At 50.3% G+C, this 16,790-nt stretch overlaps 1 protein-coding gene across 6 annotated transcripts in view; it reads right to left on the reverse strand.

Annotated features, from left to right (window-relative positions):
- CUX2 (cut like homeobox 2) overlaps window positions 1–14,392 on the reverse strand; it is a 256,506-nt gene extending 242,114 nt beyond the window's left edge. For 5 of the 6 annotated variants that reach the window (XM_036080583.2, XM_078060978.1, XM_078060979.1 and 2 more), the window contains exon 1: window positions 14,213–14,392. In XM_036080583.2, the coding sequence (XP_035936476.1) occupies window positions 14,213–14,275 (63 nt within the window). In that variant the 5' untranslated portion in view covers window positions 14,276–14,392. Of the gene's footprint in view, window positions 1–11,272; window positions 11,415–14,212 lie in introns of all 6 variants that reach the window. The other variant, XM_078060980.1, reaches the window with a different exon arrangement.
- Window positions 14,393–16,790: the final 2,398 nt, after the last annotated feature.

The following is a 16,790-nucleotide window of genomic DNA, read 5'->3' on the forward strand; positions in this document are numbered from 1 at the left end:
AAAACATACATACACTAATTAAAGCACCAAAACAGGAACATGAAGCAAAACTGATGGAAATGAAGGGAAAAATAAATAATTCAACAATAATAGAAACTTCAGTATCTCACTTTCAACAGTAGTTAGAACAACTAGGCGGAAGATGACCAAGAAAAAAGAAGACTTGTAATACTATAAACCAAGAATGGTGGGCAGGGTCAGCACTGCTGAGCCTGGAAGATTACATTGGGGCCTTTGCCCCAAAGGCAATGGGGAGCCACTGTACATGATTCTTAACAGGTTTTTAATAATTTCACTAGCTGCCATGTGCCAAAAAAGAGTGGGAGAGGCCAGAGTGGGTACAGGGAAGCAAACTGGAGACCAAAGTCCAGGAGAGACGTGAATGGGGCATAATGGGTTGCTAGGTGGCTAAGTGGATGAATGGATAGATGGGTGGGTGGGTTGATGTGGACAAAAAGATGGATGGACGGATGGAGTCAGTAGGAAGAGAAAGGTAGGTGGATGAACTGCCGAGTGGATGGATAAAAATGGGTGAGTGAGCTTATGAATGAAGAGATGAAAGAATGTTCGATGGATGGTAGACAGGTGATCACCCAGTCCCTGCTAGACTTCCAGTACATGGGTGCTCACAGATTGGACAAAACTAGAGTGAGAAAAGTCCTCTTTATTCTGTATTCCAGACCACATCGTCCATAATCCCCCAAGTAGACGTCCAACCCCTCTTCTGCCCAATAGCATCTCCATATATGAAGCCTAAGACATGGCTGGATAGAGCACCCTCATATGGTCTGGGTCACCTCACCTTTTCATGGTCCTTCCTCATGAGCAACACTTGGGAAACACTAGAAACCAGATCCACAAGGCCAGGGTGCAAAGAGCCCTTCTCAGACCGTAACTCAAGCCCTGGCCCCCCTTGCAGCAACTCTATTTCTGAGGAGGGGGACACAACACCCCTTGCCCGCTGCATATCTGCCACTTAGAGGCCTCCAAACCCCACACCAGCTGGCTACTTGCACAGGGGAAGGAGCGGCTGCCACCGTGCTGCGAGGCATCAGGCCTGGCCCCATGCAACCCTCTCCCATCCGCCACCACTGAATGGTGCTGATCTTCTAAACACGTGTGTGCCCAAAGCCTTCCCATCACTAAGACCCTCTGGGCAGAGATAACACATCAGTTTGTCACAGGCACTCTTTTACCTGTTTTTCAAACATCCCCTCCCTTCCCCCAATGATTCCTATCAGGCTAAACCCAGTAGGAACCAAACATACACTGGATCCTAATTCTCCACTGCTTCAAACCTTCAGTGTCTTCCAGCCTCCCTGAGAACAAAATCCAACGGAATCCAACCCCCTACCATGGTTCACAAGGGCCTCCTTCCTGCTCTGACCTCATCCCCTCCCAGACCTCCCTTCCTTGCCCACCTTGTCCCCGCCACACTGGCCTTCCTTCAGTTCCTAGATGTGCCAAACAGATGCCCACCTCAGGCAGTTTCTTCTGCCTCACCTTTGCCTGACTGGCTCCTCATCATTCAGGTCTCAGCCTAAATGTCACCTACTCTCTGTGGCCCTCCATGACCACCTGAAATAAACAGGTGCCGCCTTCATCTTTATTTCAGCATCCGGTCAGTTCTTTTCTCTGTTCTATCTCTGGAGTCACACATTTATTTGTTTAGCCTGCCTCTCTATACCCAGCACCTGGCACCGTCTTGGGCCCACAGCACGGGCTCAATAAAAATTTGCTGTTTGCTGCATACATGTCGGGTTCACTGCAAAGACTGGCCAGACTGGATTTAAGTCCTGTGTGACCTCAGACAAGTGACTGGACCTCCCTGGGCCTTGGTTTCCTCATCTGCAGCAAGGGTAACACTAGCAGAAACTCCAAGAGGTTGTTGTGAGAACGAAAAGACAGAGTGGAGCACTGACCAGCCAGGGAGTGGACTCTCAGCCTGCACTGGGGGGCAGACAGAAAACTGAGAGCACATCTGTCTCCCAGAGGCCATTCCAGACCCAGCCATGGCCTTGAGTCTTGGCTTCCAGAAACCAGAGTGACAGGGGAAAGCAGAGAGCTTATGGAGCCAAATACGAAATGTAGAGTGTGGCTGATATGGTCACAGAAATGCGGGCTGGACTTAGCTGCTAAAAGAAAAAAAAATCTAAAAAACTTTTTTAATAAAGCCTACAAGTCTATACCCTTCCTTCTTTATCAACGACACAATTTATTGACCGGGGAGGCCATATTGACTAAATAAATCTTGATAATGACCAAGGCAGTAATCAATACCTGCTTATTATCAGCCCAGGCCGAGAATTCCATCTTGCGGAACGCAGGCCCAACGACAGGGCGCGCCATGCGGCTTTGCACTCCAGCGGGCGAGCCGGGATGGATGGCCAAGTGGCCCTCATTTTCCAGGCCAGGAGAAGGGAATCTTTCTTGTGTTGTTAATAAATCCCCACCCCCCACCCCACCCATGCCTCTCAGGCTTGTGGACCTGGATTCATGTCCATGAGTTGACAGTGGTAAGGTGTTCTAAGAGGTTTTAAAAAAATAAAGGAAAAATTACAAGCATAGTGACTACAGATGGGGAACCCCAGGGTGGGGGGGTGGGGCAGGGCTGGGGGGATGGGCTCTGGAAGAGGTACCTCTGGTCAGTGGCAGGTCAAGAGCTGGGACACAGATGGACAAAAGACCTGGGTCCTGGGTTTGATTCCAGACTCTGCTGCTTCCTGGCAATGTGGCCTTGGACTTAACCTTCTGTGCCTCAGTCTGCTCAGCTGTAAAATGGGACAGTAGTAGTTCTCCCTTCCTGGATTATTGTGAAAATTAAATGAGATACTGTTTGTTAAGGGCTCTGAGTACTATCTAGCATGCAATAAAGGTTCAGCAGATACTTGTTAAAGAACTGCCAGGCCTCCATTCTGATGCTCCAAGGCCTGCAAAAGCCAAGCCTAGTCTTGCTAAGGCCAGCCAGGCAGCATTTGGAGGGGCCTGACCTCCTATCCAGTGCTTCTCTACAAGGAACTACTCTACCTAGCTGCTGGCCAGTGAGGCCCAGGAAGTGAATAACAAACAACAATGATGACAACAATAATAATAAAGATCATAATAGCTGTTTCCTGGGAATGACCATGTTCCAGGCCCTGTGCTAAGGGCCTTCATGTGTCACGTCATCAAACCCTCACAATGTCTCTATGAGGTAGAAGCTATATTTAATTCCCACTTTACACATGAGCAAACTACGGTTGTGAAAAGTCTTATGAGGTGCCCAGGGCTTCCCAGTTAGGAAACAGTAAGGCCAGGGTCCAAAGTGAGGTCTGACTGCCCCATGCCCATGCTCAGACCCTTTCAGGGGTTCCTCTCAGGGCACTTGAAATTCACATTATAATTATTGTTGTTGTTAATAAAGATAATGATTAATAACAGTCACCATTTCAGAAAAGGCTTACAGCGTGCCCGGCCCTAGGCTAAGTGTTTGTACTGGGTTGTCCCTCTTTACTTCTCAGACCCTTAAAGAAAAGTACTTCTATCTCCAACCACTTATAAAGTAGGAGTTTTATGAGGGCAGGAACTGGCTTGTTTTGGCCACTGCCACGCCCCAGCACGTCATGCTGCTCCCGACACGGCACGTGCTGCAGGATGTGCACGAAGTGAATGAACAAACGACCTGTCTCAACGACCCAGGGAAGCTCCATTTTACACAGAGAACCTGAGGCCCAGACAGGGTCCTCTGGCCACAGAAGGAAAGCGGAGACTTCAATCCTGGCCTCCCACCTGATTATAAAGTAGGGGTCTTGGGAGACGCTGAGAACGAACCCCCCACCAACTCTGGGGCCACTGTTCAGAGACCTTGGTGCCTTTTTGATGCCTGCTGGGCTGATCAGGTAGGCTTTATGAACCAGGCATTGGGAGAGCTAAGTCTTCTGGGTTAAAACGTTAACTGGCTGTTTTGTGTCCCCCATAACAGTTGTCCCACAGGCTGCAGGGACCTGCTTTGAGCTGTCTGTGACCGAGGCCACCAAACCACTGCTAATGGTCCACAGCCTGCTGGCAATTAATTAATGGATTTATTAATTAGGATAGGAGCCGCCTCCCAGGCTGGAATTGGGGTCACCAGTTTCTAAAGCGAGACTGACGGAGCTAAAGATAAACCCTCGTTCACTGCAGGCCTGAGGCCTGTGCTCAATTCCCAGGCGAGGAGTGGGCGACTTTCAAGAGCCAGTGATGGGTGAAGCAGCTGGGGTTCTAGAAGGGGCTGGGTCCCCCAGGGCCACTCCCCAAGGTGGAATCAAGGCAGCTGCCCCACCTCACCCTTCCTGTGGCATTCGTCCACTCAGTCATTCAAACACTGACTAAGAACTTATTCTGTCCCTGTCCTCCCCAGGGAGGGAGGCAGATAGTAAAGGAACAACAAATAAATACACATTATCACATCAGATAAAGCAGATGGGGTTAAGGAGATGGGGGAAGGCTATTTTGGAAGCACAGGTTAGGGAGGACCTCTCTGAAGAAGTGATATTTAAGCAGAGGGCTCAACGAAAGAGAACCAAGAAAGTGTTTCTCACAGAGGGAACAAGTGCAAAGGCTCTGGGGCTGGAATGTGCTTGACATGTTCACAGAACAGTGAAGAGGTCAGAGGGGCTTGAATAAAGAGTAGGAGAGTGGCAGGAGATGAGAGGGAGAGATAATGGCAGGATGACAAAGGGGGATGAATCATGCAGGGCCTGTGGGCCAAGTCAGAATAAGCAACCAGGAAGAGGCAATGCTCAGACTGACAGCTCCCCAGGCTCCCGAGACAGAGCAGGTACCCCGAATGAGCACCTCCTGAGCACTGGGTGCCTTAGGCAGACATCCAAATCTCATTTCACGTTTCCTGCTGGAGACTGTGGTCCTCCAAGAAGCAGACGTAAAGGCAGGACTAATAGGTAAAGAGATTTATCAGGTCAATGCCTATGCCTGTGGGAAGGAGTCAGAGGGAAGAAGAGAGGGAAGGAAGGAAAGATGGAAGGTTGGCTGGTGGAAGTGTCCTAGATTGCTGAGGAGTCTGGAGCCAGCAGAGGAGTCCTGTGTATCCCAAGAACAGGTCTGCTTTAGACCTGCACTCAGTCCCTGGCTGGGGCTGGATCTCCAAGAACAGCATCCAGAAAACCAGCCGATCGTACTTCCTACCATCAGGGATCTGCAAGGTGCACTCTCATGGCACCACTGGAAAGTACCGTTACCATACACATCTTACAGAGGGGAAGCAAGTCTCAGGGGAAATAACTTGCTCCAGAACACACAGCTCAGAAGGAGCAGAGCTGGGATTTGAATCCTGGCTGCCCTGTGAATAATCACAAGATAGAAACAAGAGATTCGGTCCAGGAGGAGGCATTTTGCAACAGATCAAAGAATTGGGCTGAATATCTAGTTAAAAAAAAATAAAAGCAATACCCAAAGCTTTCACAGTGTTTGACTATTTACATAGTGTCCATTGACAAAGCATTCACTCTGAGCCACACATGTGCTCAGCAACATCTTATTTTATTCTCCATCCTTACCCTCCAGTTGACATATGACAAGAGTAAGGATGGGGGTGGGTCCACCAGCCCACTCAGAATCTGCATGCAGCCTAGCCTCGAGGCCTTCCCGCAGTTTCTCACACACACTAGTCTTCCATCTACCTCAGGGTCTTCGCACATGTTATTCCCTCTGCTGGGAAGCTTTTCCCTGACCTCGTCCTTGAGATCTCAGCTGAAGGGTCACTGCTTCCAGGAAGAATCTCAGAATCTCAGAATTTAATCCCAGCACGTGACTACACAGCCGTCCGTCCCATGCATCCACCTTCCCCACTCTCTACGGGCTCAGTGAGAGCTGTCACTTTGCCTTCTTTGTTCACCATGACATCTCCAGTATATAATTATTGGTTATAATATTTACGCTATTTATTGTTAATTATTATTATTTATATAACTATTAGTTATAATTCTTAATTATACCATGAATGGATAAATATACACTTGTAGGGTGGAGGACGACAGCAATTATTAACATTATATGGAGCTTCCACATGCTGGGCACAGATATCTCAGCATTTCACATGCACTAACTCACTTAATCCTCACAACAATCCTTAAGGAAGTGATACTACTACTATCCCCATTTTACATTTGAGAAAACCAAGGCTCAGAGAAGTTAAGTGACTTATCCAAGGTTACACAGCTGGTAAGTGGCAGAGCTGAGACTTGAGCCCAGGCCACCTGGTTCCAGAGTCCACACTAAATGTTTCTGGGAGAAGGAAGGTGTAAGGCTGGATTCTGCAGCCCATGCCACACCCCCTCAGATACCCAGACCCATGGGCGCTCATTACAGACAACAGGTACCCCAAATATATGCTCTCAGCAGAGTGGCCTCTGAGTGACCGCCCTGCCCAGGGCAATCTGCTCCCGACTAGGCCACCTGGTGACCCCTGTGGTCTCCCCGCCCACAGCACCCACGCTCCAAACAGCAGGCTGAACAAGTCAATCGACCATAATGGTTCCCGGGGAGCCATTCACCCCATCCAGTTTGAGCGACGGCGGCTCAGAGAGTCTTAAGCACTGCTCGGCTCCGGGCGTCTCAGGCAGACGACCAGCTCGGGCCAAAGAGGCCAAAGGATTGATTTTCTCTTTCTTTCTTTCTCTTTAATGACAAACGCGTATCCTGGAATTGCTGTTTCATTTGGCTGAACTGGAGGATGGCAGAGGTGGGGGGGGCGGGGGGAGGGGAATGGTAGTAAAGGAACTGGAAAGGAAGGAGGGGCAGCCACAGGCCCCCTTTGGGGGTGCCTGAGCCACTAAGAAGCAGAGACAGCAGGCTCTGTGCCCTCCTAATCCTGTACCTTCATGGAGCTGGTCAAGGGTCTTTCATTTTTTTTCTGTAGGTACCTCTTCTGACACTAGGCACTTAGAGAAAGGCAGCCAGCGGCCGTGACATCCACCTTCCTCGTGACCTGCCTCATGACCCCTACAGCTGACCTGACCTACTGGAGACCTTCAGCCCAGGCCCTTTGCACTGGCTCTTCCCTCTGCTTGGCATGCCCTCCCCAGGTCTTCACTCCCTGCCCAGTGTGGCCAAAGCTCTTCATTCGTAAGGGACACTGGACATCTGGATTTCACAGGTAACATCTCCTGTGTTTTAAATGCTGACAACTTACACAAAAGTGTTTTTGAATATTGCACTAATTTAAACAGACACATCCATGGGTCCGACACAGCTCCTAGTCTGCAACCTCTGTGCTCACAGTTTCCAAAATATAAGACATTATATACAAGATTAGTAATGTATTAATACAGTGAGTCCCCAGTAGAGAAAGGAAGAAGAGAAAACGTGCCCAGAAATCTCTGAAACAGCTTGCAAGCCCAGCAAGTTCTAGGAACTGCTGTTTATTTGGTTTTTCACCCCTGTCTTACAAGCTAAAAATACTACCAACAATAAGCAGCAAGGCACTTGCAGAACAGTAACTGTGTGCCCAGTACTGTGTTAAGCACCTTCATGTTCAGAGTTCTTTAATCTTCAACAACAACCTAAAAGGTGGAAAACTATTATTAGTCCCATTTAGGGGCACCTGGTCGTTAAGCATCTGCCTTCGGCTCAGGTCATGATCCCAGGGTCCTGGGATTGAGCCCCGCATCGGGCTCCCTGCTCCGCGGGAAGCCTGCTTCTCCCTCTCCCACTTCTCCTGCTTGTGTTCCCTCTCTTGCTGTGTCTCTCTCTGTCAAATAAATAAATAAAATCTTAAAAAAATATATTAGTCCCATTTAAAAACAAGGACAGCAAGGCTCAGAAAGGTTAAGTGACCCATTCAATGTCACACAGCTAGTAGGTGATAGTACCAGCATTAGAAGCCAGGCAAACGCCCCTCATCATCCTGGCTCCTCGTACTTCCCTCTTGAGGTAAAGAGTCAAGAACAAGTTTCTGGAATTAGCTTTGATCCACCTTAATGCTCTTAAAAGTGAAAAACTTCAGCCATGCCACAGCCTGTATGATAGCCGTCACATAAAACCAGAGGACCAGGGTCAGCAAACTCTGGCCCTCAGGCCAAATCTAGGTCTCTGCATGTTTTTTGTAAAGTCTGGCGGGAGGACAGCCATGCCTGTTCATTCTCACTGTCTACGGCCATTTTCATGCTACAGGGGCAGAATGGAGGACTTACAGAGACCATACGGCCCACAAAGCCTAAAGTATATCATTATCTGACTTTTCACAGAACGTTTGCTACCTCTGATGGCAGATCTAGATGGTTTCCTAGAGTGTCTAGAGATGCCACACCCGGAGAAGGTTCTGAGGTCAAAACCCTTGGGGAAACACTTTCCTGAGAGACACAGAAGCACATTTGCATACTTCTTTAGCTCTCTTTAGGCTGAGTGGTCTCCTGAGACTGAATGAAATGAAGGAGCCAGCCAGGGGAGGATCTGGGGGGGAAAGAGTCTCACTCAGGTGGAGGGAACTGTAAGTGCAAAGGCCCTGAGGTAGGAATGTGCTCAATGTGGTTAAGGGACAAAAAGAAAGCCATTATGACTGGAGCAGAGTTGAGTAGGGGGAGAGAGGCTGGAGATGAAGCCAGAGAAATAACAGGGGGACAGATACTGTGGAGCCCTGCAATCAGAGTAAAGGACTTAGGATTTTAATCTACATATAATGGGAATATTGTCCAGGTCCTACAAAACACTACAAGCCATTTCTGTGAATGGTTCATCAAGGCTTAGAAACCAAGAACTCCATCCTGGACATAATTTGTCTCAAAAACTGCTTAAAAGGTCAAAAGCCCCCCCATCACCACCACAGTGGGCCCCAAGGTCATTAGAAGACAATACATTTAACTGTCACTCAAAGTATGTCAGCTTCCTTCACCTTTACAACAACCCGATATGGCAAACCAGATGGGCACAACTGGCCTATGTGATGGATTAAGAAACAGGAGACTTAGGATGTTGGATGATTCATCCAGGAGTGCCAGAGCCTACACTGACAAGAGCTCCTGGGGCCTTCTCCCTCTACCAACTACCTCCACCTTCCCTGACACATGCAATATAAACCACTGTCACAAGTAAAGAGCACACCCCGGCGAGAAAAATCAAACAGGAGAGTGTTTTATCCTGAATTCCAAAACCAGGAACAAAGGCAAGCCACCACCTGAGTCCCCTTCCCACACTCAACCTCTGCCAGGCTTGGCCTCTGAATTAGATAACTGGAAGCCACCAGAAATTCAGCCTTTCAGGAATCAGCAGAGAAAACCAGTTTCTGGACAGCCATGTCCACCAACATCCAGGACTAAATTTAGCACCAGTCAAGGTGCTCATGTTTACTATCCCATCTACCAGAAGAAAGATTATTATGACACCATGTCCAGTCTAAAGACAGAATCCTCTTTTTAACAGGAGAGAGGAGAAGGAGGAGGAAGAGAAGAGGAAGGAAGGAAAGGAGGGAGGGAGGGAGGGAGGGAGGAAGGAAGGAAGGAAGGAAGGAGGAATAAAAGAAAAACCACCACCACCACTAGAAAAGCTATTCCCTCTGGTCAAAATAGCACCATGCTCATCTGAAATAACCCTCTGAGATGCTTATTTACTTCTTTAGGCTTGTTGGTGGTTTCTCAATTTTCTACAGTGAACCCAGGTATTTATAAAAGAAACTTCAAGATCTCCAACAGCAAAGGTGGTCAGAGATGAGACAGTGCTTGTTTTTCTTCTAGCAAAGAGAGAGCCCATCTTGGGGAAGCAATTTCTGTCGAGTTGAGAAATCAGAATTTTGGGATGCCCAGAAAAGACTGCTGGGTTCTTTAAATAAATTCTCTAACACCTGTTTCTAGCTCCTTCTGCAAAAAAAGGCCCACAGGGTGTGGGTTCCAACGAATGGGAAAGGAAGAGGGAATGGACTCACCCACTGGTTGGATTTGTAAGGGTCCAAGGGGCCAACCAATTGTTTGGTCTTATTCACAGAGCTGCTGTTGAAATCTCCCCTCACGCCCTGTGCCCCCCACCCCTCCTTGTCCTCCCCCCTCGGACCCACCCACAGCCCTTGCCCAATTCCAACCTGTCTCATGGCCCCCAGCTATGGCAAGCCTGGTCTGCTCATGTTTCCCCACCCCAGCAGCATTTCTATTACTGCGAAGTTTCCAAAGTTAGGATTCCGCCAACAGGGCTGATAGCTTATTTACTGCTGTCATCTATAGAAAGAGGAATTTTGACACATTGTTAAATGATAGCACATTTAGATAAGTCAAGCTGTCAGAGGCTCTAATGGATGTCTAAACTCTCTGTGGCTGATATGTAAAATTTATGCACTTCAGAATATCATAAGGTTATAATATTTTAATCACATCCACGCTCTTTCTAAACTTTGAACAGGCAAAAACATTCCATCAAGCACCATCTCCCATGTGCATCTTCCCAAAGGTTTCTCCAAACTCCTTTAAAAAGTCCAGCCTCTCTTGCTTGCCCTGTTGCTCTTCCTCCCTGAATACTCAAACCCTAAGCAGAATTTGCCTCTTGCTCCAAAACTTGTACTATGTGGTCCCTCCAGCCAACCTCTTTCCTCCCAAGAAACACAGATGTGAATCTGGACTGGGCACCCTCATTTCAACTAGATACCCTCAACTCTTGGTTAGCTTGATTAGCTCTCTTAAAGGAAAAAAAATTAAAAAGATAGCACAGGACACTGGACCTGGAGCATCATAAAAAAAGTGGCAAAGTAAAGCAGAAAAAGAAAATCATAAAGGTATGAATCCAGTTACAATGATTATACACAGAAAAGCCATAAAAAAATACTGCATTAGTAATGTTCACCATAAAGCAATCTTATAACCAAATGAAATATGCCCAGCATTATCTTTAGGATGGAATTTTATTTCTCGTTTCCTGGACTGCTAGCAGCAGAGGAAAAAAAAGAGAAAAGAAAGGGAGAAGCAGTTTTGGAGGTCCTGGAATAGGGTACCACATGTCAGAACATCTTTACCATCAGCCACAAGTCGTTAAGACTTGCTGACTGACTTCCATCCTAGGAAAACGGCCCTGCTGTGTTCAGAGACGGCGCTGGAAGGAATAACTGGACTGCTTCCATATTTGAAAAAATATATACTTCCGGAGGGCTTTATGCTGGGCTGGTACAAGGTCACCTTTCTTGCCAGGATTGGGGTGGCGTCAGCAGCATGGTCTGGCCTGGGGACACAGGCCGCCTTTGCTGCCTCGGCCACTTTAACACTCAGCAACCAGGCTTCGAGAAACCACTCAACCTGAACAACCAAGAATTGAAGCCACACACCTCCTCACACTCACAGGCAGCTGGGCCGCGTGACGAGTGGGCTCAAAGCTCTCGGCCTGCACAGGGCCTGGGGTGGGGGCCCGCCTCTCCTACCGGGATCTCAGAACAAGCCAGCAGAAGTTTTCCTTTCTGGTTACCTCCCCTATAAGAGGAAAGTGGGAAGGGAAAAAAATGAAAATAAAAGTGTGGCGTAGGAGTCATTAGCATTATGCACAAGAGATGATCCCGGGTGAAAGTGCTTAGGCTCATAATCCGTTCCCAACAAAAATGCCATCAGTGAGAATATGGAGCGAAGCTGCAGGCCTGTTGGGCAGGGGAGCCACTGAACATTTCAGGATGAGGGTGGGGACTGTGGCAGATGTGAGGGTCTCAATGTTTGCATGCGGCTCTGGCTGCCACGTTTATTTTTCCGCTCTCTAGAAGTGTACAGCCTTTCAAACTCCCTCAGGGACACCCCCCCACACTTAATATCCATGTAAATGAGCTTACCCCCTTCCCTGAGAGCCTTCTCCTTTTGTGCCAGACACACCAGCCATTTTCTTAATAAACACCACCACCCTCACCCTGTGGGGGTGGGGGTGTTGGCCCCATTTCCCCTTCACCTGAACAAGACTCTCCATCCTCCCACCTTCATCGTTTCCAGTTCAAATTTGCTTTCCCACCTCAGCCACCTCAGCATCTTCTAAAACCCTAACAAAGGGTTCCTAGATCAATGGGAGTCCAAATGGAATCAAGATTTGGGTGACCTCAACAGCTCCACAAAAGACCCCAGAGCTGGAGAAGGAAGCGAGTGAGGTTCAAACCCCCTCCCCCAGCTCAGAAATCGGCCCCCTGGGAGCCGCACCCACCCCTCAGCACCCAGCCCCAGCACTACCCACCCCTCCCCGCTGCAGCCCGAGCTCCCTGGATTGAAAACGAGTTATCTAATGAAAATTGTGTTAACTGACATTCTGGCCAACCGGGAGCAAATACCAGCGCTGTAAATCTCGACGCGGAAATTTTCTCCAGCCCAGAATAACAATAGGACCCTGCAAAGGGCTTTCGCCAGCCCTTCTGGTTCCTCTCCTCTTGTCTGCCACGTTCTTGTCATTCCTTATGTTACAGAACATCAATCATAAATAAAGACGCTGTCCCCCAGCCGTGCCCCGGTCTCATTTACAAACATTAGCAGGGAATACGATTACCATTGGCCTTCTGTGCCAAGCCCAATGTGGCTGCCCAACTCCCTCTTTCCCCCTCTCCCTCTTTCTCTATTTCTCTCTCTCCCCCCTCCCTCCCTCCCACACACACCCCCCACTCTTCCAGAAAGGCCACTTTAGCATCATTTAAATGGGCAAGCACAGCTCACAGCCTGGCCCGCCTCAGCTGGCCACCAAACTGTAGCCCCAACTCGAGTGAGGACCTGGAATTGCAAGGCACTTGCAGTTATTAACTGCATGCCTGAGTGCCCCGATTTTCTCTCCAGTTCAATGGCTGGGGGAGGGGATGAGTGGGGAATGGGGGGTTAGGAAGGAGGGGGCTGGGAAGTGGCCAGGAGGAGGAAGGTACAGGAACCACTTATCAGAAGAAACTTAAGGAGATCTGCGGGCGGATTTTCAAAAAAGAAGTGTGTCCCTTTTTATCTCCAGACTGATGCTCTCACTTCTGCGAATGTCAAGGCCAAGGCAGGATGTTCTAATCGCCTGGTTCTCAGCAACACTTCCCCGCCCCTGCTCCCACTGCCTGCCGAGACTTTGCAAGACTCCAGGATTTGGGGGGACTTGGCAGGAGCATCCTGGGGCACCCCAGAAAGTATAGAGCCTAGAGCTGTACCTCCAGCGGGTGTTCTCGGAGATTCCACCCCCAGTCCCACTTCCTAGGGGATTAGCAGAGAACACCCCCAAATCTAGGAGAGACATACAGATTCTCAGAGAAAGGTGGAGTGGGGGATAAAGTGCTGGTGTTTGGGAGGAAGTAGCCCTGGGGAAAGAGAGTGAAAGAGAAGAGAGAAAGAAGAAAAGAGGGGAGTGGCAGCAGGGAAAGCAGGGGGCAGAAGACAGCAAGGGAATCTCCAGTTTAAAAGTTCCCATGGGCCCGAGAGCCGGGAGTCACCTGCTCTGCGCAGCTCCAGGCTCTCCACGGCCCGCGAGGCTGCAGCGCAAACTTGCGCGCGCCCCGGGCCCATCTCCACCGCCCGTCCCCATTTGGACTTGGAAGGAGGGTAGAAGGGGGGGGTAAAGGCAAGAAGCAAAGACGAACCCCAAGAACCCGGCCCGAGGAGAGGTCTGCCGGCGCAGGCGGCCAGTCCGGCGATGGTGGCAGCGGCAGCTGGGGCGGCAGCAGCGGCGGCCCCTGGGTGGCGGCGTGTCCGGGCTGCGCAGCCAGGCAGGCGGCGGCGGAGGTGCCGGCGGCCGGCGGGGCGCGGAGCCGCCTCCACACCAACCCCAGCAGCCTCCTCCTCCTCCCTTCTCCTCCTCCTCCTCCACCTCCCTACCCACCAGCTCCCTCCCTCCCTCGCCCAAGCCCCAGCCGGGCGCGGACAGGCACGCGGCGCGCTCCGCGGCCTCCCCGGGCGCCGCGAAGTTGGGAGGCGCGCAAAGTGCAGCGCAAGGGGGGCTGCCGGGGATCCCACCGGCAGCCCCCTGCCCAGGACCGCAGCCCCTGCCTTCCCCGCGCCTCGCTCGGCCGTTCTCCCGCCGGCTCGCTCCCCGGGCCGAGGGCTCACTAGCGCTTCTCCATGGTCGCGGCGGCTAATCGATGATTGAACCGAACAAAGAGCAGCGGCGAGATCAATTCCTAATACCTATCGATGGGCAGCGGGCAGCCGAGCCCCAGCGAGCCCCAGCAGCCGCCGCCCGCCGCCCCGGGGCGCCCGCCCACCCTCCCGGGGACCTCCCCAATGCGCCCAGGGCGCGCCCCAGGGCTCCCCACGGCCGCGCGGCCGGCGCTGCCCGCACTAACCTGGAGTCGCCGTAGATCAAATCGCTTCCAATATTGAAACATCGATCCCACATTGGCGGCCATCTTGGGGGCTATTCGAGACGCACACACACAAGAGTTTGGCTTTTCTCAATGGCTGCACTCAATATCCGGGCTGGACTCCCCCCAGCCCCGGGGCCGCCGCCGGCCGCCCGGGCCCTGAGCGCCGCCGCCCGGGGCCCCTTGGGCGTCCCCCGGCCTCCTGCCACCCGCTGCCCCTCGGCGCCGCCGCGCCGCCGCCGCCGCCGCCGGGCCCGGGAGCCGTGCGCCCCCCCGACCCCCGGAGGGCGCGGGCGGAGCGCGCCGGGCGGGGAGCTCGGCGCCCGCCCGGGGGAGGCGGCCGGGGATGGGGCGGGAGGGGAGGGTGTGGGGGAGGCAGCCTCTTCGAGAGGCGACGGCGCCGCCGCTGCCCTGCCTGCAGCCGGCTCCCGGGCCCGCGGAGCGCTCGCTGCATCTCCCCCCCAAGTCCGGGGTCGGTGTGCCGCGCGATTGCACTTGACTTTGGCTTTTTGCAAACTTATCAATACTGACGTAACGTGCTGATCAATGCAAAGGGAAGTTTGGGAGGGGGGGCTGCGGGAGGCCGTTGAGCGGAGCGCCAACACCCCCCACTTCGCACCTGTCTACCCCCCCCACCCCCTGCATTGCATACTTAAAAAAAGTTAATAGTTTGCGATGCATTTTTTTTTTTTCTTTTGCAATCAGAGGACACATAACACGTGCCTCGGGCTGCCACCACTCCTCCGCCAGCTAAGCTTCGGATCACAGGGTAGCAACTAGCAGGTAGGGCCGCGTAGACTCGCTGGCCGGCGGGCGTGTGGGAGCCTGCCAGCGGGCGGGTGGGAGCCGCCCGGGGGCGCCACTGAGTCGTGGGAAATATCACCACTGCCGCGCGCAGTTTCCAAGCCATTATATTGTTACGATTATTATTGGGGAGCGGCGCCTTAGCCAAAGATCAGGGTTCTTTGCGGGGCGAGGAGGTGGAGGAGGGCTTCAGATCCTTCGCAATAGGAATTCTTATTACTATTATTATTTGGGGGTCTAATGATAAGGGCTCCTCATAACTTTAGAATGGGAGGCCCTTTTACTGTTATGATGATTACTGGAAGGGATCCTTAGCCAAATCTCTGGAGCACTTTAACCTCCGCAGTGAGTTGGCTTTTATTATTTACGTAGAATGGGCTAGCTTTTATTGTTATGATCTGTTGATGGGGCCGTAGCCCTGCTGTGGGGACTTTGGATTCTCAACAACTACAGAGATTTCTGCTATTGTTATCATTATTATTCGAGGGCCCTTCTAGCTGGGGACCCAAGGTCCGTTGCACTATGAGTCTCCTTTATTATGACTGTCTTTTGGGAGAGGGTCTTTAGCCCAGCTAGAGGGAAGTTACGGTCTTTTGCAATTTCTGACCTTGGACAATAGGGATGACTAAGTTTCTTCCTTTACATTTTTCCCTCTTTTTGCCTCTGTGCAAGCTAGACGTTCCCAGTCCCCTCCCAACATCCCAACCCCAGGAGGATCTCAGACCCCCTAAAACCCTCCATCACTAACCCACTTACCCCACCCCCACTCCTGACCCTGGGGTCACTCTCCCTCTCTGGCAGTCCCCTGCCAAATCCCACTGCCCTCCTCCCCACTCCCCCCAAAAGGACATTTCCTCCCTTTTTCTCTGGTCAAAAGATTTGCTTTTATAGACAGCAAATGGAAATTATATTCTCTTTTTATGACCCAGCTTGGACTTCTGACATCACTCTTGGTCTGGGACAATAGATCAATACAGAAGGTTGTAAAAAAGATAAAGTTTAGAAGAGTTGTAAAGCAGAGAGAATCGTGATGGATATTTTTGATGATTTTCCAATATTTGTGTCTCATAGCACGTGCTTCAAGGCAATTAAAGTTTTTAATGTAATGTAAATAATTGTTTCATAAATGCTTCAGAAGGTGTGATCTTTTTGAGCAATCACTTGAGCTGTTTAAAAAATGTAATGTGATTTAAACAAGGATACAGTATTTCTGTTACCATCCCCATACATTTTCCATGAGGCCTGGGTAAATATATTAATGCACAATTTGAAAGACTCGTAAGACCAAAAGTACAGCATTCACCAAGATGTAATGAATTAGGCCTAGTTAGCAATTCCGAGTGGCCTGTTTCCTTGCCAGATTAAATTGCACGTGATGTGTGGTTTATCTCAGCTCTCGATAACTTCACGTTTAAATTACAGCTCTCATTCTGCAAAATGAATTTAGGGAAATTTCATAACTATCACATTGCAATTTTTTTTAAATGGCTACATTTTCTCCTGAGCATCTGTAAAGCTTGCAGCTTCCTTGTCTTTGAGTCTGTTTTTTAAAGACCTGTAATAGAAAATCTGGAGTGAGTGTGAAACCCTTCAAAGCAATTTTTAACAAACCAAGGTTTTGATTAAGATTATTTTAAATTTATGTCTGACTTTGCAGTCATGGAATAAATTGACATTGTGTACCTCCTGATATGAAGTACTGAGAAGGACACAACATCACTTCTGTGATATTACTGCCAAAAGTACATAACCTGAA

The sequence above is a fragment of the Halichoerus grypus genome, chromosome 13 (genome assembly GCF_964656455.1).
Source record: "Halichoerus grypus chromosome 13, mHalGry1.hap1.1, whole genome shotgun sequence".
NCBI classification, from domain to species: Eukaryota; Metazoa; Chordata; class Mammalia; order Carnivora; family Phocidae; genus Halichoerus; species Halichoerus grypus.